The 24,036-nt window shown below is 36.4% G+C and overlaps 2 protein-coding genes across 11 annotated transcripts in view; both read left to right on the top strand.

Annotated features, from left to right (window-relative positions):
* Window positions 1-1,386: 1,386 nt before the first annotated feature.
* LOC103464704 (TUB like protein 1) lies at window positions 1,387-13,142 on the top strand. 2 transcript variants are annotated; one of them, XM_008408961.3, is made up of 13 exons: window positions 1,387-1,586; window positions 3,316-3,448; window positions 3,540-3,650; window positions 4,037-4,162; window positions 7,294-7,413; window positions 7,688-7,822; window positions 7,895-7,977; window positions 8,115-8,279; window positions 9,761-9,873; window positions 9,961-10,069; window positions 10,178-10,276; window positions 11,197-11,368; window positions 12,148-13,142. In XM_008408961.3, exons 1-13 carry the CDS (start codon window positions 1,572-1,574, stop codon window positions 12,279-12,281), a joined length of 1,515 nt encoding a protein of 504 aa, XP_008407183.2. In that variant the 5' UTR covers window positions 1,387-1,571; the 3' UTR covers window positions 12,282-13,142. The 2 variants fall into 2 exon arrangements, with proteins under 2 accessions (XP_008407183.2, XP_081462993.1); XM_081606867.1 differs by having other exon boundaries at window positions 1,502-1,586; window positions 3,306-3,448.
* A 2,046-nt stretch (window positions 13,143-15,188) lies between these two features.
* Window positions 15,189-24,036, top strand: part of tead3b (TEA domain family member 3 b) — a 34,963-nt gene continuing 26,115 nt past the window's right edge. For 5 of the 9 annotated variants that reach the window (XM_008408965.3, XM_008408967.3, XM_008408969.3 and 2 more), the window contains exons 1-2: window positions 15,190-15,368; window positions 15,723-15,848. The gene's annotated coding sequence lies outside the window, so the exon portion shown is untranslated. Of the gene's footprint in view, window positions 15,369-15,722; window positions 15,849-20,080; window positions 20,466-24,036 lie in introns of those variants that run through there. The other 4 variants (XM_008408962.3, XM_008408964.3, XM_008408973.3 and 1 more) reach the window with 3 other exon arrangements.

The raw sequence follows: 24,036 nt of genomic DNA on the forward strand, positions 1-24,036 counted from the left end.
TTTGTATTTCAATTATTAATTGCATTACTGCCTTGCAGTTTACACAAGTCCTTTAATAAAAAAAGAACAAGAATTATCAATTACTTGAAATGTAAAAACATTTCAAATAATTAAAAGCAAGAAAAAATGAATGTGTTACAAGAAACACCAGAGAAGCTTTTCCTCGCCGCTATAGAAAATTTATGATTTTCCCACTTTACCAATCTATTTCTAAATGGAAATTTACAAAATCAAAATGTTCACATCTGTACTCTACGAAAAATGGTAAAAATGATTGGCTAAGTAATTTCGCTCTAAGGTTCAGAACATCCTGATGTGATGGTGTGTGCGGGGGTGTGTGTGCGTGTGTGTGCATATGTGTGTGCATTGTCGTTGATGGTGGTGGTGTGGGGGATCATGTGACACCTTTCCACCAAGCTGTGTGAGGAGAAAGGATTCGCTTGTAGTGACATATTTATTTGCATAAAGCGGTAAAACCTGGGTTTGACCTCTTTTAGCATCAGCTCTGCTCCTCCAGCTTCACCTTGCAAAAAGAGATTTAGGTAATTACCAGCTTAGAGTTTGTCAATATGGCTTATAAAAACTTGGCTCAAGTATTTATCTGGAATTATTTAGTTTACTGGTTATATTATTTTCTTTGTGCCTTCCTTCACTTGTGAAGCTTTGTGGTTTTCTGAATGAGTGTAAACGCCTCACCACACCCTCTTTCCAAAGTTCCCGGCCAAATGTTGCTTAACCAATAAGATGCTGCTGTCAGGCAGACCTACTTTACACTGACCATACTCAACCTGACCTGTTCTTTGAAGAATGGCAATTGCTGTCTACAAGTGGGTTCATCCTCTGGAGGAGTTGCAGAGTTTTAAAATGTGTCTATTTGTAAATTCTAAAAGTTCACATTTATAAATAATGAAAAATAATCTTGTGGCACGCATTGAAGACATTTGCAGGACAATGACCTCGATGATGTCACACTTTCAGCCTCTCGTAATCCTTCTTTCTGTTCTTGCCATCCGTACATGCACAGAGTCACTCCAGGGCAGAGAATCTCTAAAATGTTCTTGATCCAATTGAGATGATGTGTTAAAAGTTCTTTGCTCAGCTCTTAATTTCTACCAAGTTAGTAAAAGTTTTTAAGTTTTACACATTTTCAGAGTTATTTTCAAATATTTAGTAGTTTGGTCAGAGGAAGATTTCTAAAAGGAATAATTTCTGCAAAGCAATAGACTGGGTCCTTCATTGTCACTTATTGTTTTCTTGAGATTTAGGATTTGCGGAGAAGCTGCAGCCTTATTTTGGGGAAAAAGTACATTTCTTCTACTAACAAACAACTCTACATGACAAACAACTCAGGTCCCTCCTCCTGAGACTGCCTTGGTTTCTCCTGTTGACGTGTTTCTTGCAGAGCAGATGGCTTTACACATAAATCCTATTAGCAACTTTCTGCTGATGGAGACATCACACTGAGTTCAGGGTTTTCTCATTCTTTGGTTATCAATGTGAGAAGCTTGCTTTTACTACTTTCTATTAATTGAAAAAGAGTCAACAGTGCATCCTAATTTGGAGAGCAAGCCATGTCTGCAGAAAAGGTAAGAAATAGGCTTGAATGTCTTAGATTTTTTTGCATATATATTTTCAAAGTGCCAACTTTATTAATTTGCAACTGGAAAAGATGGTCACACAAAAGACAAAAGAAATTGGCCTTTGTTTAGATTTTTATGTTGATTAGACTTCAAAGTCATTTCGGAAACAGAATTGTTGCATCTTCTACTTATATCTGTGATAACAATTTTGTTTACTTATGCTAACATATGAGTTAAACCAGTGAATTAATACATTGTGCTAAAGGTAAGAAAGTTTAACATTGCTATAAATTATCCCTGTTGACAGAAATGGCTCACTCTAGAACTGGACCATTTAAAAGGCTTAATTGTGAATGTGAAAAAGTCATTTTAATCAAGCGTCATTTTGACATTATATGTGAGTACTACTGAACATGCAAAGCAAAAACCAGCTAACGTCATTTTATTCATCCAGTACTGCAGAATTATTAAATTAGAGTAAATTAGAGTTTAATAAGTGTTGATATCTCAATTGTCTTATATTTATGCAAGTCTTGAAACACTTTTATAGGTGTTTCAATTACATTTTTGTTAAATACATAATATTTGATCAAAGATTTAACTATTAGATTTTAAGTTGTATGTTTAATTTGAACTGGACAGATTGCCTTGATTTTGCCATGTGAGTTTTCAACTTCTAGGAAACAACAACTCATTACAATATGGTTGTCACATTGGAGCACACTTCACATCAATCTGAGTTTGTATTTTCTGCAGACACAAATAGTCTCCATGGATGCAAGATCTGAACCTAATAGGATTACCCCCTGTGTTTCCGCCAACTGACCTTACTCCTTGGTTACACTGTGACATCTTGTACGAGTCATTTGGTGCAAAGCTAAAGGAAAAACTGGGTTATATATTCATCGATGTGACTTCTGGGGAACATTATCCCTTGTACAAATGATTGCATAGGAAGAAACATTTCATAAAAAATATCAAAGCATCATTTGAGCCTTGTGTTGTGACAGTAGCTTAATTTGGAAGCCATGAAAATACAAGAATGTGGATTATTCAAAAGAAAATATCGACCTACCCACATAAATATTAATATTGTTGTAAATACACTATGATAATCTGCAACAAATGAGAAAGTTTGAATAAATTAAATAAAAATATGTTTAGGTAACATGTTGTCTCCAGACACTTTTACATCTTACAATGTAGGCAATACAGCAGGTGCATGTTTTATTGCAAACCTGAGTTTGTGTATTAAATCAGACATAACAATAAAACAGTAAATATGTATTAGCGAATCACCTCAATGGGTCTACTTTATATTTTTCTAAGTATAAGTGGGAAATAAGGCAGGAAACTAGGTTTTTCTAGTGTAACAACACTGTATATAGTGTTGTTACACTATATTATTAGAAATAGTAATAAATTACTCAATGCTAGAAAGAAGTTTCAGCATCTAATGCTGGATATCGTTACTGATATTAAATAAACCAAGAATGAGATGCTTATTCACCCAAACTCAACAAATGTTACTCATATAAATTAGGCAATTTGTCTTAATTTTGCTTTTATGCTCCTCCCCTTGCTCTCTCCATTCGTCTGACTTTTTAACGGTGAGTTTTAAATGCCCTTGCAAATATTTATTTTTTGAGACCTAAAATGTCATTGCATCTCAGCTCAAATGTCATTACCTACAAACCCACACATCTAACTAAGATTTATCAGCAGAAATGCAAAGAAACCAAAAAAGAAGAAAGAACAGACCAACGGTAGCTCTGAAGCCAAACTCAACGGAAGTGAAGCCAAACCTAAGAAAACTAAGACAAAGAAGAGTGAAGATGCAGCAGAAGATGATGCCTCCACCACTCAAAGTGAGAATTATTTCAGCTATTTCTACGAAAGTGATTAAAAATTGGAAAATATGTTTTCTGGGGCAGATCTGACAACTCATAAACTTTATAGGTGGAAAAAAAGTAAAGAAAAAGAAACCAGAAAAAGATAAAGAAGAACCTGAGAAGGCTAAAGAGAAAGAGCCAAAAAAGAAAACCAAAAGTGGTCCAAAAAAGAAGAAATGTGAGTCAATACACTGGACACTGCAGTTAGTTAGAATGGTGGAAACAGAACAGAGGGAGATCTTTCATTAGCCTTGTAGAATTACTGCTTAAGTCATATTTTGGCCAAATTAAGATCATATTGATTTTCTTACACTGCTACATCACCCTGCCTAATTGCCTATCAGAACACTTATTACAAAAATTCATATTTTCTCCATATTTTATTTATGTTCTTTCTTGTTTTCTGAGAACATTAAAATGGAACTATAAGGATGTTATGAAGCTTATAATTTTTAAGATAGTGTGAAATGTATTTAAACCTCACACTTTATGTGTTACTGTCAATAAATGTTGAAAATACATGTATCAAGCTAAGAGTTAAATAATAATTGCTTTTTTTTCCAGCCTCAGACACTGAAGAGGAGGATGAGGAGGAGGAGGATACCCCCCAAAAGAAAACAAAGAAAAAAACAACAAAGGAGAGTTCTCCATCTGCAAGTAATACCAAGGAGAAAAAATCTAAAACTAAAGGTACTATAAAATGTAAAGACATTAAAATTTTCACATATATTTTAGTTGTGTCGGCTATTTAGCAATATTAGGTCATTGTAAATTATTAGAAGCACAAAAACTACTAGTAGTAATGTAATATGACAAAAACATAACATCCATGATCATATTTATAGGATGTTTATAGGATATTTAAAATGGTAGCCTTGATATGTTCTTAAATGCCAGCAATAATCTAATATATGCTATTATTCTTTTATTCTAAGCTATAAAAAATAATATGTTGGGCCCGAGCCTCAGTGGTTAGAGTGGTTTGTTCATTGTGAGGTTGGCATTAGATATTTTTTCAAGTTACCTGAGGTGTGAATATGAGTGCACTGTTCTCTAATAATAAGCAAACACACTCTTATACGACTCCCTATTTCAGACACACGTCTATTACCACTTCTAATCACAGCTTAACCAGAGAGAAAACTGGAGAAAACCCAGAATCTTCTAGCTGTTAGTCAACACTGCTAAATTTTACAACTCAGAGCAGTCCAAGTCATTAAAGTGCTTAAAACAACAGTTATGTGACCAGACTGTAGGTAAGCGGATTGGATTATTTTATTGTGTAATGGTGAGTGAGTGGAAATGCTGCCTTGACAGCAGGAGCAACAGAGTGTAAAGGTGCAGATTAAACCAGAGATAAGAAATGGAAATTCTAAATAAAATAAGGAAGATTTTAAAATTGTGTTGCTTATTTTGAAGGCTGAAATAATAGCCTCATCTTTTTTAAGAATGCTATGATCAACCAAAAGTGATGGTTGTTAGCCAAGAACATACAAACAAAAAAACTATTAAAAAAACATAGTTGATAAGTAATAAAATGTAAATAAATGTGCACTCACTGTAACTTTATGGAGATATCCTCCTGACTACCAGTAGTTCATTTTTGTCCTCTCTAGAGGACATTTCTAAACTTGAATATTTCCCACCCCTTGCATTCTACTGAATTAATTCCTTTTGGTATCTGGAGAGGACATTTAGGGTTTTTCAATAATACCACATGTGAAGGGGTGGGACTTTTCTACGTACCTTTTTCTAATTCATAAAAATGGTGTTTATCAGTAATAACACATTTTATGGGAAGAGACAAAGTAAGTGTATAAAACCTTTTATTAACTTACAAAGAATGTGGGATTTAAAAAAAATGGTGATTGGACAATATTTTTTTTCTTGGTAGTCAGGAGGATATATTTCTAAGACCCAGTTGGACTCTTTTACCCTCAAAACAGCTTTATTTCTTTGCGTTTTAGATTCAACAAGGTCTCAGAAACATTCCCCGGATTTTGGTTCAAACTTTCTCAATGTTGCTCGTAATATCAGAGATAACTTTCATTTTTCCTGAGTCTGTCCAAATGTTGGCATTTGTGTGATTTATAGCTGTTCTTAGGTGCCAAGAGTAGGACTAGTGTGGCCTTTTGCTGCTGCAGCTTGCTTCAAGGTTTGTGTGTTTGGAGATGCAAATCTGCATACCTTTGTTGTAATGAGGTGGTTTTTGAACTGCTGTTGCCTTTCTGTCATTATGAGGCCTTTTTGTCAACGCAACAGATGCTCACTGGATATTTTCTCTGTTTTTGGCCATTCTCTCTAACTTTGAGAAGATGGAATGCAAAAACCCCAGGAGACCAGCAGTTTTATGAAGCACTCAGATTAGCCCATCTGAACACCAATAACAGCAACATGTTCAAAGCCACTTAGCCCTTGTTTCTTTCCCATTATGACTCTCAATTTGAGCTTCAACAATTCTTCTTCACTACATGTAGATGCCGAAATGCCCAAAGTTGCTGCTATTTGAGAAACTGATTTGGGATTTGTGTTAACGAATAAATGAATATGTAGCAAATGCTTTCCTCTGCATCTTAAAGTATTCCAAAGAAGATTTTTGAAGTACAAAATAAAACTGTAGATTTAAAAAAAATGCATCTCTTATTTTTAAATGTTTGTTCTTCTTCTAGAAATTATTTAAATTAACTCGCTTTTTCATTTTGTACATTAAAACTTTCTCCTATCAATCTTTAAAGTTTCAGCACGAAACATGTTGGATCATTCTGAACAGAATGTTGTCTCTTAAAGAAGCACTGTCATGATGCTCTTAAGAGAAAACAATACCTGTTTTTATACTTGTGTTTTGTGTATCTTGTTTATAGGGCAAGTGATTATAATATAATCAGGGGCAATACAGACTCACCTCTTTCACAAAAAGGGAGAAAATTCAAATGTTCACAATCATCATTACGCAGCTTTGGCTCGGTTAGTATCCACTGCTCTAGTACAACCCCTAGACATGTGACATAAGAATTTTAAAAGAAATTGTGTGAAAAGATTTCATTTCTTATTAAGCTAAAATCTCTCATTTATTTACTATCAATCTAAGGGCTTTCAGTCCTGAAGTGTCCTAAAGTTTGTTACTATCAACGTCACACAGACAAAACACGTCTTTAAGAAGTCATTTGTTAGCAGGGCCAAGTGTTGGGGCATGTTCTATCAGTTTCATTATCGTGGAACTGGTTTTGGGAGCAAGTGTTAACAGGACTGTGGGTGTAATGGAGGTTTTGAAGACGCAGGTCTTACGGGCACCAATTTGAGCGGGGAGTTTTGAATTCTTCACACAAGCCTTGCATTCTGAGACTCAGTCAGTCGCTTGTGTTTTTGGAATCTACACATAAGAAAAACGACTTCCTCATGTAACAAGAGGCCATTAAATGTGCTTTCTAAACAATTTCCCCATAAAAAAAAAAACATGCATTTGACATCTAAATATGGTCAAATAGTTGTTAAGCCTTAATTCTTTCCGCATTCCTAAAATTCTTGAATATGACAAAACAGCTTGCAGCAGCAGCAAAAGCAGATGTCAAACTAAATGCATGCAAAATCAAGACTTTATGCTGAAAATTACTGTTGTTGTTCCACATCTGTCCCACCCTCAATACGTTATAATTTGACTTTGGAGGGTTTGGCACTAACTCAACAACATTTTCCTATCCCTCTGTCTTTTAATGTTTGGTTATTTCAAAATGTGTTATTATTACTGGTTTTTATTCCAATGACTATTTTCCTATCGATTTCATGGGTAAATAGTTTTCTTTCTACTGTTTTCCTATTTGCAGAGGACAAAGATTGTGATGGCAAAGATAAAAAGTCAAAATCAAAGGACAAGGAGAAGAAGAAAGAACCTGCATCAATGTTTATGATAAACGGGGACAAATCATCTAAAAGCAAAAAGAAAGGTAATTCAATACTTAATATTTTATTAATTTTCCTTACTGTACTAATTCTAAAACCATAACACATTTTTTTCTAATGTTTAATATTTTGTGTAGCTGCATACACAGATAAAACACACTGTCTGACATAAAATCTGATTAACTTTATGTAAACAACTGGTTTTAGTTATATATTATACTAACTGCTTCTTCTTTGGAGTAAAGAGCACAATCTTAGCAAAGACATTTGTTTTTATAAGTGCATGAAATTCAACTAAGATCTGTGTTTACCAAACAGCTGCCAAATCAGAGAGTGATGACAGTGAAGAAGAGACAAAGTCAAGCAAATCAAAAAAGAAATCTACTGCTGGTTCAGCATCTATGTTTCAGACAACAGCAGATAAGGAAAAAGACAAAAAGACAAAGAAAAAAGGCAATTTAGCTTCACATCTCTTCCACTGTTTGGGTTTGTCAATCTGTCTAATAAATGTGTCTTCTCTTATAGCAAAGGTAGAAGAGAGTGATGAATCTGAATCAGAGAAAGAAGAAAAGTCAAAGAAGAAAAAGGGTAAAGGAAAGAAGAAGAAGGTAGCTTAAATTCAAAAAAAAAAATTCTCCAAAAAAAGAAATGCTTATTTTAATTATGTTATAGTTGTAAAGCAGCACAACGAACATTTAGAGTTAGTAATGCAGTAAAATGTAATAAATCCTTGTCCCATAATCAGGAGAGAGCTCCGTCACCTGAGATTGAGTTTGACGACTTGGAGACGTTTGTGATGGAGCCAGCTCCACAGGGTGTGACAGTGAAATGCAGAGTGACGCGGGACCAGAGGGGAGTGGATAAGAGCCTCTATCCTCTGTATTATCTTCATCTAGACAATGAGAAAAAGGTCAGGAAACATCCTTTAATAAATTGGGGGAAATGTGTTGATTGGTCAATAAATTAGAAATCATTTATTTTTGGACAAAAAACTATTTCTGTACAGCTGAGGATGAATTGCTGAGTGAATACAAAGTAAAATAAAATATTTTTTAATGTCTAAAATGTTGACTACCGTAATCTCCTGAAGTAAAAAAAAAAGTATAATAACTGACATTCAGGTGCTTAGAAGAATCACGTGAGGTGCACTGATAAATCGGTTTGATTTTTCTAAGTTTGGGAGATCAGGTAGGAATGATCTCCCTGATCTCCCTGATCTCCCAGATAAGATTATCCTCTAATCCTATCTCCCTCTGCAAAGGTTTGACAGCCACTATTCCCTTCTGCTCTGCAGGAAGATGGCTGACTGACCAACTCAGCCTCCAGGTCACGTCTGCATCTGCTAGGTTAACAATAGTCACTCCACTGTTGCCAATTTAAAAACTGTGCTGTGATATTTAGTATATTTTCTGACAAAAAAAAATAAGCCAGGTTCTTAAAGATCAGTGTTTGGCCATTTGCACCCTTATTGTCTACAAATGATAAAGCCATGGTCTAAGGTAGTTACAAAGTTGGAAATCATTTTACCAGAAAATGACCTGCATTAGCCTGCTCTGTTTTTATGTTCCTGTCTAATTCTGGTCACAGAGAGAGAAAAGCAACGTGCCTTATAGACAGATTATTTACATTGCCAACAGAGAAAACCAAAACCAAATGTCAGTTAGCATAACATTCATTGTTTGGTATTTTGTGGGAAAACAATAATACCTGATACAGATAACAGCCCTAATCCAAACAGCGAAGACATTGTCAGGTAATGTAACACCGACCATCCTCTCTCCTCAGTTGGAACGAAAGATTGTCTATGTTGTATTTTAACATCAGGTTCTTAATCATCCAATAGTTGAGTAACACATATTATTTGATTTGTTCTATATAAAACCGTTTCAAAGCAAAAAAATGCTCCACAATGCTCCATAATGTCCATAAATTATAGTCCATAGTCTCCATACATTATAAGGAATATTAACCTGTCATGAAATACATTTTGATAGCAATGACCTAAAGAGAACACAGCATCATATACTGAAAACAAAAAGAGCGTGGGTGAATGATGAACCTGTTGTTACACACAATGACTCTGAGAAACATTTGCTCCTTTTCATGAATTGTCTTGTTTTTTGAGAAGTAGTTTCTGAACTAACTAAAAATACCAGACTAAAAATGAAAATTGTGAATAGAAGTGGAAGTGTTTGACCAGTCAAAGCTGGTTAGAAAGTGATTTAAAGTCACTTTCAGGTCAATCTGTGCACTTAATCTAACATTTCAGAGATTCTGCAATGCACTACAAAATTACAACAAAACAATCATTCAGCAAGATGAAACACTTTTTAACATTGACAGCCTTCTTTGTTAGAATCTAAAGCGGCTCATTGTGATTACCTTTCTTAGACATTCCTGTTGGCTGGAAGGAAAAGAAAGAAAAGCGCAACTTCAAATTACCTCATCTCCATTGATGCCACAGACTTGTCAAGAGGTGGTGAGAACTTTGTCGGAAAGCTAAGGTACGTATATCAAAAGAAGTCAGACAAACTGAATAATGATGTTTTAAAAATCTATTTGTAGAAGTTAACATGTCTTTTTTTAACCAGGTCTAATTTAATGGGAACTAAATTCACAGTGTTTGATAACGCTCTAAATCCAGAAAGAGCTCTTCCGGACATGTCTAATGCACGGCAAGAGTTAGCTGGCATCATCTATGTGAGTTCCTTACAGTTTATTGGTTGCTACTTTACAGGGATTTATTCTGATCTGAACACTGAATAGAAGAAATGTTAATACTTTGAATCTGGTTGTTTCTCACCTCAGGAAACAAATGTCCTAGGAATGAAAGGGCCCAGACGGATGACGGTCATCATTCCAGGAATGAGCAAGGACAACGAGAGAGTCCCACTCAGGCCCAGAAATGTAAGCTTCATCAGAAACTTCACCCTACACAAAATGACATAACAATTTAATTTTCTTTCAGCTGAACTGACTTTAATACCTACAGCTCATTTTCTGGCATAAGCACAGGTTAAATAACTAATATTATTAGTTAGGTCTCGGAGCACTCCTACTTTTGTCTGAGCGTTTAATAAATGGTTTTGACTAGTTAACAACAAAATTGGACCTGAAATGTATGCCAAGGCCTAAGCAATAGCAGAAATAATGGAAATACAAAAAATATTAAGTAAAACTTGCAAAAGATTGTCCAAAATGTTTAAAAAATGTAAGTTAAAACTGATCGCAGAAGTCAAGACAAACATTGAAAAACCACACAAAACTTAAATTAGGCATTACAAGCATGAAACTGTTGGATGCACTCCATGTTCTTTGAATGCTATGCATGTTGGGATAGCGTAATTGAAAAGAGGCTGACTCATGCAACTGAACTGAAATTTAAAACATTCCCAGCACCACTTCTTTTGCTCCTGCATTAGTTGCAGTTATACTGTATTTTAAGGGGACTCTATGAAAATTTATACCCCATTACATTGTGATCATGGCTCATTTCTTTTTCCAATTATATCTGTTTGCTTGAACAAACTTTTTCACTTCCGTAGTCAGTAAAAGATTTTTCTAAACTTGGGCTTGAAAGCATTTCCAGCATTTTTTTTTTTAAGAAAACAACCACACTGAAACAGAACCACCAAATGAAAAACTAAATATGCAAATGAACAAAAACACCCTTTTTTTTTACAAAAGCTGGCTGCCAGCAGAAGAGCCAGATGTTTAACAGCTTGATTTAGGTTCTGTTTATTATGAGAACCAAACAAGGCAAGTGGGTAAAATCTTATTGCTCTTTGTTGATGCTCACTGACTTATGTTTTGCCAATTGACCACAGGAATGTGATGGCTTGTTGGTAAGGTACCAGAATAGAAGGATGGAAAATCTGATTGAGCTTCACAACAAGACACCCGTGTGGAACGAAGAAACTGCCTCCCATGTGCTGAATTTCAACGGCCGAGTCACACAGGCCTCCGTCAAGAACTTCCAGATAGTTCACAACAAGGACTGTGAGTACTCCTTATCCATCTGTCTTTTTCCCACAAACAGTCTGGTTTGTTTGGAACCAGATGTGGATGTGTGGGACAATTAAATACAAAGTGGTTTACTGTCAAAACAAGCTCGAAGAAGACACAAAAGATCAGATGAGTGTATATGGTTTACTTTGGCAGTCCCTCAAAAATTGGTTGACAGGCACATTTACAAGTGGAAAATTATTTGCCTCCTACTAGATATATTTTGCTTTAGAATCAGACAAAAAAATTATTCAGTTTAATTTATAAAAAAAACTATCGAAAATCAATTTTCTACATCTTTTTGGAGGAATTTTTTAACCCACTCTTCTTTGCAGAATTGTTTTAATTTAAGTGCATTTTTAAGGTTTTTCAGCAGGAGTTTCCTGTTTAGTAATTCCAGCACATCTAAATCAGATTTATGTTACTACTTTGACTAGAGTGCTCCACAACCTACTTTTTCCAGCCATTCAGAGGTCAACTTCATGTCATTGTCCTGCTGCATAACCCCAGTGCACTTCAGCATAACCCTACATGACTGTTGGTGGAAAAATCACCTCTAAAGGCTTTCGGGTTTAATGCAGCTCAGATGCCTGTTAAACTGTAATCTATGCATACCAAGGATTGTATTGGAAGTAATGATTTTGTCAACGAAAAAAGGCAAAAACAAGAAATCTTTAAGGTGGCAAATACATTTTGGCAGCACTCTAAGTGATTTGTATCCCACTTTCTTCCGAACAGCTCTGAGTTCCTAATATATTTTTGCTTTTTTCCAGTGGACTACATTGTGATGCAGTTTGGAAGGATAGCTGACGACATTTTCACTCTGGACTATAACTACCCCATGTGTGCCGTGCAGGCTTTTGCCATCGCACTCTCCAGCTTTGATGGCAAAATTGCTTGTGAATAATCCAAAGATATTCACAAGCACTACAGTACTAGCACAAGCACTACTACCTACAGTAGGTTAACAACTACTGTAACCTGAATGCTGCAAGTTCATGCCAATCTGTGACTCTTACTTTCCTACACTATCAGAGGTGAGTAGTGGTAACCAACAGTGGATACCTGTTGCAGCGGTGCCACCTCTTTGCTATGCACATTTCCTCCTGCAGGTGTCAGAAGCAAGTTCAACCTTTGTAGCTTAGTCTGATTTAACATGAATTTTCAGAATTAGTGTTTATCACAAAATGTCACAGCTAAAATTTAAAGAAACAGGTAATAAGATTAGTCTTTAAAGATGTTCAAATTTATGTTTCTTTTTTTTTTATCTCATGTTGTTTTGTATCCTGTTCCTATCTAGGGCCAGCAGTAGAAGAGTTTCTTGTGTCACTGTGAAAACAAATAAACCAAAAACTTCATTTTCCAAATGACACAATGTTTTCTCAAAGACAGATATCTCACAAATAATGTAAATTGAAATTTGTGACATTTGGCTCTATTTTATTTTGATCATATCATTAATAATTATGATATTTAGGCTTCCTGTATTACTCAATTTTTCCTAAATGTAATGACTATGAAGTAGTATTCGTAAAACATCTGTAGCATTGTGTTTATTTTTGTAGGTTTCTATTCATGTGTGATGATTCAATCTTTGTATATTTAACACAATCTGGTCTAATGTAAGCTGTTATAGATTTTTTTTTTCTATTTACACCATTTTTGTCAGATTTTGTGAAAAATCTTGTATTTTTCCTTCACCTTGCCTTTGTTTTATGTGCTTATTGGAATAATGTGCGTGAATTAAACCTTCCTGATTGCAGACACATATTGTCCTCTGAGTAAAATCCTTTACAGAAGACCTTATGGGATCTGCCAGAACAGTTATAAAACATGTTTTATGATTGTATCATCTGCTGCGAGCAGGGAGCAGGCAGCTGGCAGATAATAAAACAGATTCCAGTTGCAAGATTTTTAGAGACACCCACGCTTTTCTCCTCCTGCCGTCTGACATGTCGAAAGCCTCACTCAGGATGAAAAACCTGTTTGCACGGAGGGCCTGGAGCAGAAGTTAGAGGTGTGTATTCTGCCTGAACCTGCTCAGGCAGTTGTCCAAACTCGCAAAATTAAATGAAGCCTGAAGCAGGCGGCTCCTCTTGAACAGATGCTGTAAGGTGAGTTTGTCTTCCACCTCCCACCCCCGCCTCCCACCCTCCCTATTGTCTGTTTTTGATACGGGGCTTTCAACAAAACAACTCCCAACATAAGTGTCTGAAATTGTCTCATTTTTGAAAGATCGCATTGTGTGTGTATATAAATTCTCTATGTCTAAACATGCATTACTGGTGGATGTTGCAGCCACATTGATGACCAACAGAAGGAGCTGTTGCTGGATGGAAACTGAGATTCATCTGGTTTCAACTGAGAAACATTTGTCAGATGTTGAACACTCATAACTTTCTAACAGAATCAGTCTTAGAATTGGTCTACTTCATTCTTGAGGCATTATATGTTATGTGAAAAAATTAAAATGAAAGGTTTTAAAGCCGATGTTGAACGCTTACTGAATGAAGCTCAAAAATATTATGACAAGCTGTATAATGACTTATAATGAAGTTGTAGCATAATAGTTAGATATTAATTAAGTGAGTTCTGATGGACAAAAATGGAGATCAATAGAAAAGCAAAAAATTCAAGTTTCAATTACCTAACCGCAATCTAGTGCGTTTGCTAATAACAAATAAGGAGCAGTAATATTTATTTTGGAGCTCAGTATTTTGAATTACTTTCTTTTTATATAAGGTTAAAACTACTGGACCTTATTCACTATGAAACACCAGTTCTGCCAAAATACTTTGTAAATCAGGTTTTTTATTATCTGTAATAGACAAAATGATAACATATGATAAAGAACTTTAATATTGGGGAACATTTTTTAATTTAGCTTTAGAATATTGCATTTGTCATTTGCAGATGGAGTGAGATACATTGAGTTTGGTTTACGTCATTTCTTTAAAATCTAAGATTAGGTTTATTTCTATATATTTTCTCTATCTGCACCAAATTATTCGCTTTGACACAAAAACACTTTGACGTTATTGTTTCTATTTATTTAGAACATTTTGAATATCACAAACAACTTTGATCAATTCAGTGAAACCTGCACAGATATACATTTTTCTATATATGTGCAGTATCTGAGTAAAATAAGAAAGTTCACTATTTGGTATTAACAAGCCTGGTGTATTAATTAGTTGACACCAGTTCTGCTCAGTCTTTTTTTTGACCAGTGCTGTCCAGCAGTGTAACAATCAGAATGTTTGTTTCTGAAAGTACCTCTGCTGGGAAGCCCAGCAGAGGTACTTTCTCAAGTGGAGCATTGTGGCTTTCACTCTAATGCTGACAGTTAACTTTTTTAATTACCTTAAAAGTTAACTGCCAGAACCTGGAATATGCCCTGGAAACAAATTTAGCTTTATTTATAAGCTGACACTTTAAATGTGAAACCTAGTCATTGATTCTTTTACCCACATACTTTAAAATCAGTGCTCTGAATTTTGCATTTATGCACCAGACATCTGTTCCAATTCAATTCCTTACAGGAAGGACGCTTTTTCAATTATGCTTTATTTTACTGTTCCTCTGGGATAAAGGTAACTTTAAGTTTAATTCATGTTCTCTCGAGGAAGTTCTCTATATTTTTATTGACTGGTACAGAACTGCGTGTGCTCTGTCAGACAGGTTTCGGGACCGGAAGCCCCAGTGTTCAGTGATTTGTAGGCGCGGCCTGGAACCGAGTCTCGGCCCCATGAGCCTGTTGATTGACGCGCACCGATGGCTCCTCCTTGAAAAGTCTTTCTTTCCCCTCCCCCTTCGTTTTCCAGTGTAGTGCGTTGATTTCATACCAAAGTCATACTTAACATTCCACTTATACTGTCAAACCTCTGACAAATATTACGGAAAACAACAAGGCGCCAAATTATAACAAAGTTACTAAAAAGCGCACCTGGCCTCACTGGGAAGAATAGGGAGACTGCCAGAATAAAAAAAAAAGGTAAGTTCTCCACAAAAGTTCCCTCTTTCTGTTCTCAGCCTTTAGCGGGGAGATTTTTCATGCCGCTTGCCTCGGTGAAGTTTTCAGATCATTGTCATTTTTCACATTTTTCCGCGGAGCTGCCTGCGTTGGGAGGGAAGAAAAATATGTGGAGATTGATACACGATTGTGTTTGACTTTCCCAGAGAGCAGGGGCATCTTTGACAGCCTCTGTACATTCACATTTACACCAGATGTCCGCTTATTGGCACACATTATATTACAAAAAAAAAAAAAAAAGAAAAGAAAAAAAAAAGTTTGTCGTTTTTACACAGAAGAACCGAGCCAACATGTTTGATGTTTTCTGTCGCGCAGAGTTCCCAGCTGGATCCAACACGTCCAGCCTTGAGGATTCCAGCAGTTATATCAAGTGGTCCAAGGAGACACCGACACGATTTGGAGGAATAACTTCGGACCGGTTTGGAGCTCTGCATCCTGAAGGTAAGACGAGGTCCTCATCGGTCAGCGCAGTTCAGTCAAGGCGACATTTCAACGCAGAACTAAAAGTAAATAAATAAATAGTATAATAATAATAATAATAATAATAATAATAATAATAATAATAATAATAATAATAATAATAATAATAAAAGGTTACAAATTAGTTTTGCTCTAGATGGCTTTAAGATTGTCAAACAAATTTGTCCTAAAAAAAAAGAATTTCACAGAAGATTTTTATCAGGAGCTTCAGAAACTTTGCCTTCAGTTTATCCAGCGCTGCTATTTAAATAAAAAACAATGGGAACAAAAACACACTGTTTGCTTTCAAGTCTGTGCACTTTAAGACATACATAAAATAATGTTAATCAAAGCTCTGGCAAATAGCAATTTTGACCAAGTTAGTTTTTAAATTTTTTTTATGTTTTGCTTTTTTTTTTTGTAGAGTTACATTTAGGACACAATAAGATAAGAAACATTAGAAATTTACATTACCAGTTTTACAATTATATATACGATATGATTAATTGAATTTTACCATGTGGGATCTTTGCTTCTGTTTAATAAAATATTTTTTGTAACATCACAAGGCTTTAAGAATGAAAACTATTATTTTAATCAAATTATGTTTTTAATGTTCAGCATGATTAGAAGTTTGTGTAAATAATTAAACTGAGTAACTGGCCAGTGTATGAATTTATTTATTTATTTCTATGGTTTTAGCTTTTCTTTTAACTTTACTATGAATAATTTTACAAACTTAAGATAATTTTATTACATCATTTTCAACTTGATGTGTCTCTCTCAAACTTCAAATCTTCTTTAACAAGTTATCCAATAAGATGCTCAGTTCCTCCTGTCTTTCTGAGTTTTCTCATCTCAATCGCCAAAGCATGCCACGATACTCTGCAAAGTCCTACTAAGTACATAATTCATAGGTGAGGATGTGAGATGCATGGATATGCAACAGGCTAATTGTATAATTAGATACAACCTCGGGCTACACCTGTCCTATGTGCTCTTGGTTCAGCCTAGCTTCACATTTTGACAGAGTTTTATGTTTTGAGTGGAATAGAAACAAAACAACATTCCTAATTTGTGCAGTCATAAGAGCTGCTTAGGTGAATCACTGACAATCAACAGGTTTAACTTGGTAGCAGAATGCAGTCCATCTAGTTGGTCACACTGAAAAGATCAATCTCTTAAGTTCTTGGTCTGACATATTATTAAACTCTATCAAATAATTTTTTTACTTGTTTAAATCATTTCAACAAGATTGTGTGATTCTGAACCACAGTCTATCTTTTAAGGGGCAAAAAGTTTTTGTGCAAGTCTTGTTTGACACAGATATCTCATGCCATTAATTTTTTCATGACTACTTGAGGATACTTTATAGGTCAAATTAAAGCACACTCAAGAGTTACATTTGATTTGATTACCGTGAATGAAATGTGCTAAAATGAAAGTCTTCCTCAGAACAAAACAACAGCATATCTGTAAATAAATGAGACTCATCACGTCTCTTAATAATAAAATCTGGAAAGTATTAAGTATTTTTTGCCGCAGTGGCAGAGTCCCTCTGTTGTTTGTTTTTAGGCAGTGTGAATATGCCGGGCCTCTGTGGTACGATGTGGTCTTTTCTTCCTTGTAGTTTTTGTTTCTCCGCTTTTGCAGATTTTTTTTGTAGCTGCTCTATTGTTGTGTGAGAGAGTGAAATGCAGAGGAGAAAGTTTAACAACTCAGTGGGTGTAGGGGTCAATTAGATTATTTTGGGTTAGTGTCTGTTTTTAATACCCCAGCTGTGTTCCTCCAGGTTGTTTGCCGGAGCCAGTTAATGGCCATGTGTGCTCCTCATTAGGCAACAACAAAAAAAAGAAAATCTGGATTACATACATGATTGCAAACTGTGAATACATTATTTTGCAAATAATCCATGGTCTTTGGGTTATTCCCACGCCGGGGCACATCTTCATGCACTGCATTGCGTTTGCTCTGGATGTGGCTCTGTTGACCGACAGTAGCTGCTTCACTCGTTTGTGCTAAACCCACAGAAGACCAGCTAATGAGCTTGTGCCCATTTGTGCAGGCATTGGCTGCCTTTTAGCACCATCCCCAGAAGTGCTTGTCCAAATGGCGGATACTTACCCCTCTGTCGGGCCAGAAGTGAACAAATACAGCCTCACTTATGGCTGTCTGGTGAGGACACAGGAGAAAAGCCTGCAGCTCTTAGCGGAGCGTCTTTAGTGGCAATTTAGAATATAATAGTTGCAGAGGAGTTCTTCTGAAGAGGACAACACGACATGAGCTGTTTGTTGCACTCACTCAGCAAAAGAAGAAAGTGAAAAGATTCAAAGCAAATTAGACCAAATCTTGTAACATAAGCCAGCTTCTTCACTCCCAAATTCCCCTCGAACACAATTTATCAGCACTGTATTCACATTCATGCACTGCACATGTTTACATACTCTCCAAACCATCAGGTTTTCACAGATAAGCCTTCTGGCCTCTTGTTCGGGCCACTCAGGGGAGGAGCCGGGGAGTGGCCTAGAACAGTGTTCTCTTTGTGTCAGCTGTCCACAACTTGTTAAATGTTTTAGTTGTTCTTTTCTCTGGAGACCAACTGGTAGGACTGATGTTACCTAAAAAAAAAAAAAAAAAAAAAATGTGGTCAAAAGAAGACGAGCACAGAAGAGAATATCCAGGGCAATCCCAATCTCTGTTACAGATAACAGGAGACTTACTCCTATCTTAAGTCTGTCTTGCATTTTATAAGTGTGTGTTGGTTTTTGTGTGGGGCTGGTGTGTCTTTGTGGAGCTCCAGTGACCCAAGGGCACTCATGTGAAACTACTTTAATCCCTCTGTGCTGAGTGTTTTAGGTTGGGGGTGATGATCTCCTTCTACATCACAGTGCTCATGCATTTCACTCATATTCTGAACAATCATACATGCATAGATTGTGAAACGGTGCCAAAAGTCGCAGAATTTGGCTCTGCTTTTTGTGTTTGGTTGCAGTTTTTTTCTTGCGAAATTGCCGTGCATATTACACTGATCAAAACCGTGGCTGCTCTTAATGCCTTGAATTATACAGTGAGATGAATTATTGGCTGGGTGCATTCTGCCTCATGTCTTAAAGGTTTCACAGATTATGGCCTGTGACCGCTCCCTTTACCACAAAATGACCAATTCAGGCTAGAATGGCTTCTCCGCTACGTTCCTTGGAAAATTTCCGATTAGAATGCTGAATCAGGCTGATGGTGGGGGGAAAACGGCCCTGTGGCTTACTTTGTCTCAGTCTTTCCCTTTGCAGTTAGAATCAAGCCCAACTGTTTAAAAGTGTGACATTGGACTGTAGACCACATAGTCAGGAGCATCAGCTATTAAAATAGAGCAATCAGGGAGTGAAACTTATGTTTTTGCTCTGACTTGACTTGTGTTTACCTAGTCTTTGTTCTTACCACAATCAAATTTGTCTGTTTTTCATAATATGTGATACTTTCTAAAGAAAAGAAATGAAAAAGGACTCAATTTAGCTCATTTTAATTCATGTGTTTTTCTTCAATCTCAACAATTTTCACCGAAGCTGTGGATTATAATTTTTGCATGCAACACACATTACTGTGAGGGTCATTGTTTTCTTTGGGCCCGCAGCTGGTATCAGACTGCAAATGTTTGACTTGACAAGCGGCGCATATGTTGTGTGTATGTGCGTGTGTTGAAGTGCATGTCTCAGATTTTCCCTCTGCCTCTTGCCGTGTGAGCTGCTGGCTGTCCAGCACTCCTCTTACTCTCAGCTCTGATTGTTTCCTGAGCGCCGTGCCAGATAGGAAGTAGGAGGAAGTTATTGGAGGAGCTGGAGAGAATTTATTAGGGCCATACACAGACACAGGAGGCAAAGGAAAGGGTGATGACTCCCTGTTTTTTGAGAGGGCGCTTGTGATTTCATGAGTCTGGCTGAGCACATGTCCTAAATGAACAATTGTGTTACAGTCAAATGTGTGTATTTGCAGAAAATCCTTAACTCTGCAGTCTCTGTGTCAGTCGGAATAAAGCTCTTGTCAGTGGAGCTTTCCTGGCCTGCAACCTAAAATGTTTTCTTTATCTGTAATCTGACCTTAGAGAGCAGCTGCTCCTTCTGCTGCCAAGACCTGTTGTTTCTCCCCTTCAAATGTGTGTTTGTGTGACGCGGCTGCGAGTTGCGGGGTCTCGCTGTGACGAAAAGCGCTGACTACATCTGTGAGACCCCCTCAACCTTGACACAACGTGCGGTTCTCATGTGGAGAAGTTTTCAGGCAGGGATTTGTTACTGTGTGTAAACTCGAAAGTTTGTCAGAGGTGTATTTAGGTCCCAGCTAAGCAGGGGGGCTTTTGGCCGCCAGCAGCGGTCTGTTTTTTTTTTGCCAAGAACTGTCACAAGCCCTACAGCAACTAAACAAAAGCCGAATTTCTAAAGACAGGAACAAATCGTGCTGTGCAGCAGTTTGCAACTAGAAGGAAGAATATACAATCTGACAGGAGAGACATGAAAGGAGGACAACTTTGAAGGATCAGCACTGAAAGAGGCAGATTTGAAGGAAATCTGCTTGCAATCTGCGTCGCGACTTGGAGTAATGATAGTGGAGGTATACATGGCTGTGAATAGGAAGTTGGTTTCTCATAGTTTTTTGGGGTATTGAAAAAGTTCTAGATTTTTTTTTTACATTTCTCTTAAATAAGAACATAAACCTCTTCATACAACGTAAAGCAACAGTTTTGACAAACACGGAATCATTAAGCAAAGCAAATTTGCACCTAACTGTACAGGGTTTCTGCAGTTAGCATCTTCATGGTTGCTGTAAAGATGCATAAGCTCATTTCAGTTCATCAGGCCAGTAATCAAACTTGTTTCATTTTTAGATTATTCTCAAGAATGTCTCAGTAAATTTACTATTCAATTATTCTTTATTCTGGCATTAAGATATGCTTTATGACAGATCACACCAGGATGTTTCCACATGAAAATGTTACCTTTGGCATGGCGTTTTTGGGGGTTGTGCAGGACCAATCTTCTTCCAAACATTGTGTGTGCAGTGACGTACAATGGTTCATCTTGTATTTCAATGGCTTGTCCAAATGCTCTGCAACAAACTTTAAACAAGCTGTAATTCCGTTTTTCAACAGTGGATTGTTATGCAGTCAGTTTGCATAGAGGGATTGTAGTTCATTACTTTTCTTATTGTTTCTTGTGGGGAACAAAAAACTGTACATGACATTTTCAGGATTTTTGAAGCTCTTTGTGAGTCTTGGACAACTGTTGATTATTGCTTTGACTCAGGCCAGTTCATGAAGAAATCATGTTCTTTCCCCTTCCAGGTTATATCTATAATGTGTGGAGCAGCACAATATATCGCAAATATACCATAGTCACACTGTCAGCATGTCCAATATTCATATCTCAAAGAACTGTCTGGAGTGCAGTACTTGTTGGATAATACAGCATACTTTATCAGATCTAAAGTTGCATTTTTCATTCAAATGCAATATTCAGCCAGTAGGACAGAGTATCACGGCAACAAAAGCTCACATTAGACACATATGGCATTACCAAAAAGGCTGCTGGTCTCATAAAGTAAGAATAACAGATTAGAAAGAGTGGAAAGAAGAAGCAAATAGGAATATATCGTACCTGATATTTTTTATATCATCTAAGTTTTGCGCTCATTGGAATTTTTGAGATGCAGCTGTAACTGTTGAAATTAGTATTTTTGTAGCAGTTATGAAGCTGTTGTTGTGAAGGTCTCACTGCTTTTACAAATTCACCTGAAATATCATCAAGCATAATGTAATATGGAAATATAAATATTGGAACTGGCAGATCAGATAAAAAAAAAAAATATATATATATATATATATATATATATATATATATATATATATATATATATATATATATATATATATTTTTTTTTTTTTTTTTTTTTTATTAAACTGCTGATGAGTGCATCTCTATTTTTTTATGTATATTTTTGACGTATCTGACAACAGACTGAGGTCAGATTAATATTTTGGCATTTTTACTTGGATGGATTAAACTGAACCACTTTTAAAGGTTGACAGAGACAAGATGATAGCAACAAAGAAGCATTGCATTGGGGAAAACCATGACTGCACATAGCCACAGTAATAAATGGACAGATTTGTTTGTTGTAATTCTTTCTGGTATTTATTGCAGTTTCCATGAGCTCATGTTTTAATGCATCATTAATATTGAAAGTCTCTTATGGTTGTGAAGCAAACACATGAATCTCCTCAGCTTAAAAGTAACCTACTGCATGCAGTATATGCTCAAGTGAGTAATGATGCTTGTTTGGCTCTGTCGGCTCTCCTGGTTCTTATGGTGAGATGTTAGTATGTGTTCCTATGTCCTGTCCTGTTATTTGTTCAATTTTGTTATAAAGTGTATTCAGACACAGTGGAGTAATTCTCAATAGTAGTTTTCCAGTTTCCCTAAATGACATGGATCTATTCAGTCTGAGAACATGATGTTTGTGTTACGAGGAAGATGAGGAAGTAGAGTAGCAGTCAAAAGATTGACAAATTTGGAATCTCTTCAATTTTAATGAATAGGAACTTGAACTTGGATCCCTGCTATCTGAACACACTGCTTATGGTTTTTAAGGTTTTAAGGCTCGTTTACTTCATGTGCAATGGGATCCTTTACCTTATTTAGGCCGCATTGACAGCTTTCCTCCATGTGACCCGGCAGCCTCAGAGTGACTCATATGAATTACTGGAATTCATTAGTACACAATCCAGTCTAGGAGGGAGAAAGGAAACTCTGCACAGCTCCGGCCAGTTCGTAGTTAAATCTGAAGCAGAGATAAGCCGATTGCTGGAAACAGACGGCAATATGATCACTCTGGTGTGCGCTGGGAAAATAGGAAGAGGGATTTCGGTGCATGAATGGTGCTGTTTCAGTGAATGTACAAGGAGCATAGCTTTACAGCATTATTTACATTCCTGCTGCACATTGGAATTCTGAAGCGTGTTGGTCTCAGAGTCTCATGGCGTGACTCCCAGAAAGTAGGAGGGGAGGTGTGTTATTGATTTTTTCCCCCCCTTTTTTGTAATGTGTGAGAGGATAGTGTGATTCAGTCTGGATATTTATGAAACTCTCCCATCAAATGTCCAACACATGGGATTGTGAAGTTACAGTAAATTGATTTCATTAACATTTATGTTTTGTTATAGTAAATCATAAAGAACTTATTGTAAGGACTTAAAGCTTTTTTTCCCCTGAGAATGTTTGCAGTTTGTGAGTATTTTGATTCATACCAAAATGGATCCAACAAAATGTTAGTAAAATCTTTATTAATTTAATCTACATCATTAATCTCTATACAGCAACAAAATCAGAAATTCTTAAAGGGGCGTTATTATGTATTTTCCAGACACAGAATGCCACTTTATAGCACAATTATGTAGCTATGTTACCTTTAATTGTTATAAAAATTCTGTCTATATAGAACCTAATTTAAAATAAACTTAACTTCGTAATTTTCCTTGAAATTGGCTTCTTTCTCTTCGACACTGTCTTCAGCTTGTCATCACAATGTTGGTACTGTCATTTACCAACATTGGTAAATGTTGGTAAAAGTAGTCCAACGAAGCTACTTTTCGTTGGACTGAAAAGTAGTTTGTATGATAAACTCAGCAAATGCTCAGTTCCACCAGCTGTTTGCTAATTGCTTCTACCACTAGTCTGGAGGAGCTGTGTGGAGAAGGTGGGAGGTAGGGGTGCTCTGTGAGGCGGAAGCTCAGCTGGAGATTGGTGCTCCGAGGAGTTTTGTGGAAATAGGTGGTGATTTGTGAGAGCAAGCGTTTAGGCACCCCTGAATGCCTAAATGCTGGCTGCCATGGGAGAATCAAGGATTCCTCAGACATGCATGAAAGAATCAAAGCAACACTCCAGGTACGTTTTTGACGAGGGACTAACATTAGCTAATGTAAAGCTCAAAAAAGTCCAATTTTTACATTTCTGTTCATAAAACTGACTCAAAGTTTTATCATAAAAATGACCCTGAGCTAACTTTTGTAACAACCACAGAGGACATATTGAAAGATGGCTGAACAGACGTTGCCCTCCCTGTGGTCTGAGCTCTGAACGTCATAATGCTGGAGCGATTCAGTGCTGATGTTGCATTCCAGCTGGAA

The sequence above is a fragment of the Poecilia reticulata genome, chromosome 5 (assembly GCF_904066995.2).
Source record: "Poecilia reticulata chromosome 5, P_reticulata-male-v2, whole genome shotgun sequence".
Classification (NCBI taxonomy): Eukaryota; Metazoa; Chordata; class Actinopteri; order Cyprinodontiformes; family Poeciliidae; genus Poecilia; species Poecilia reticulata.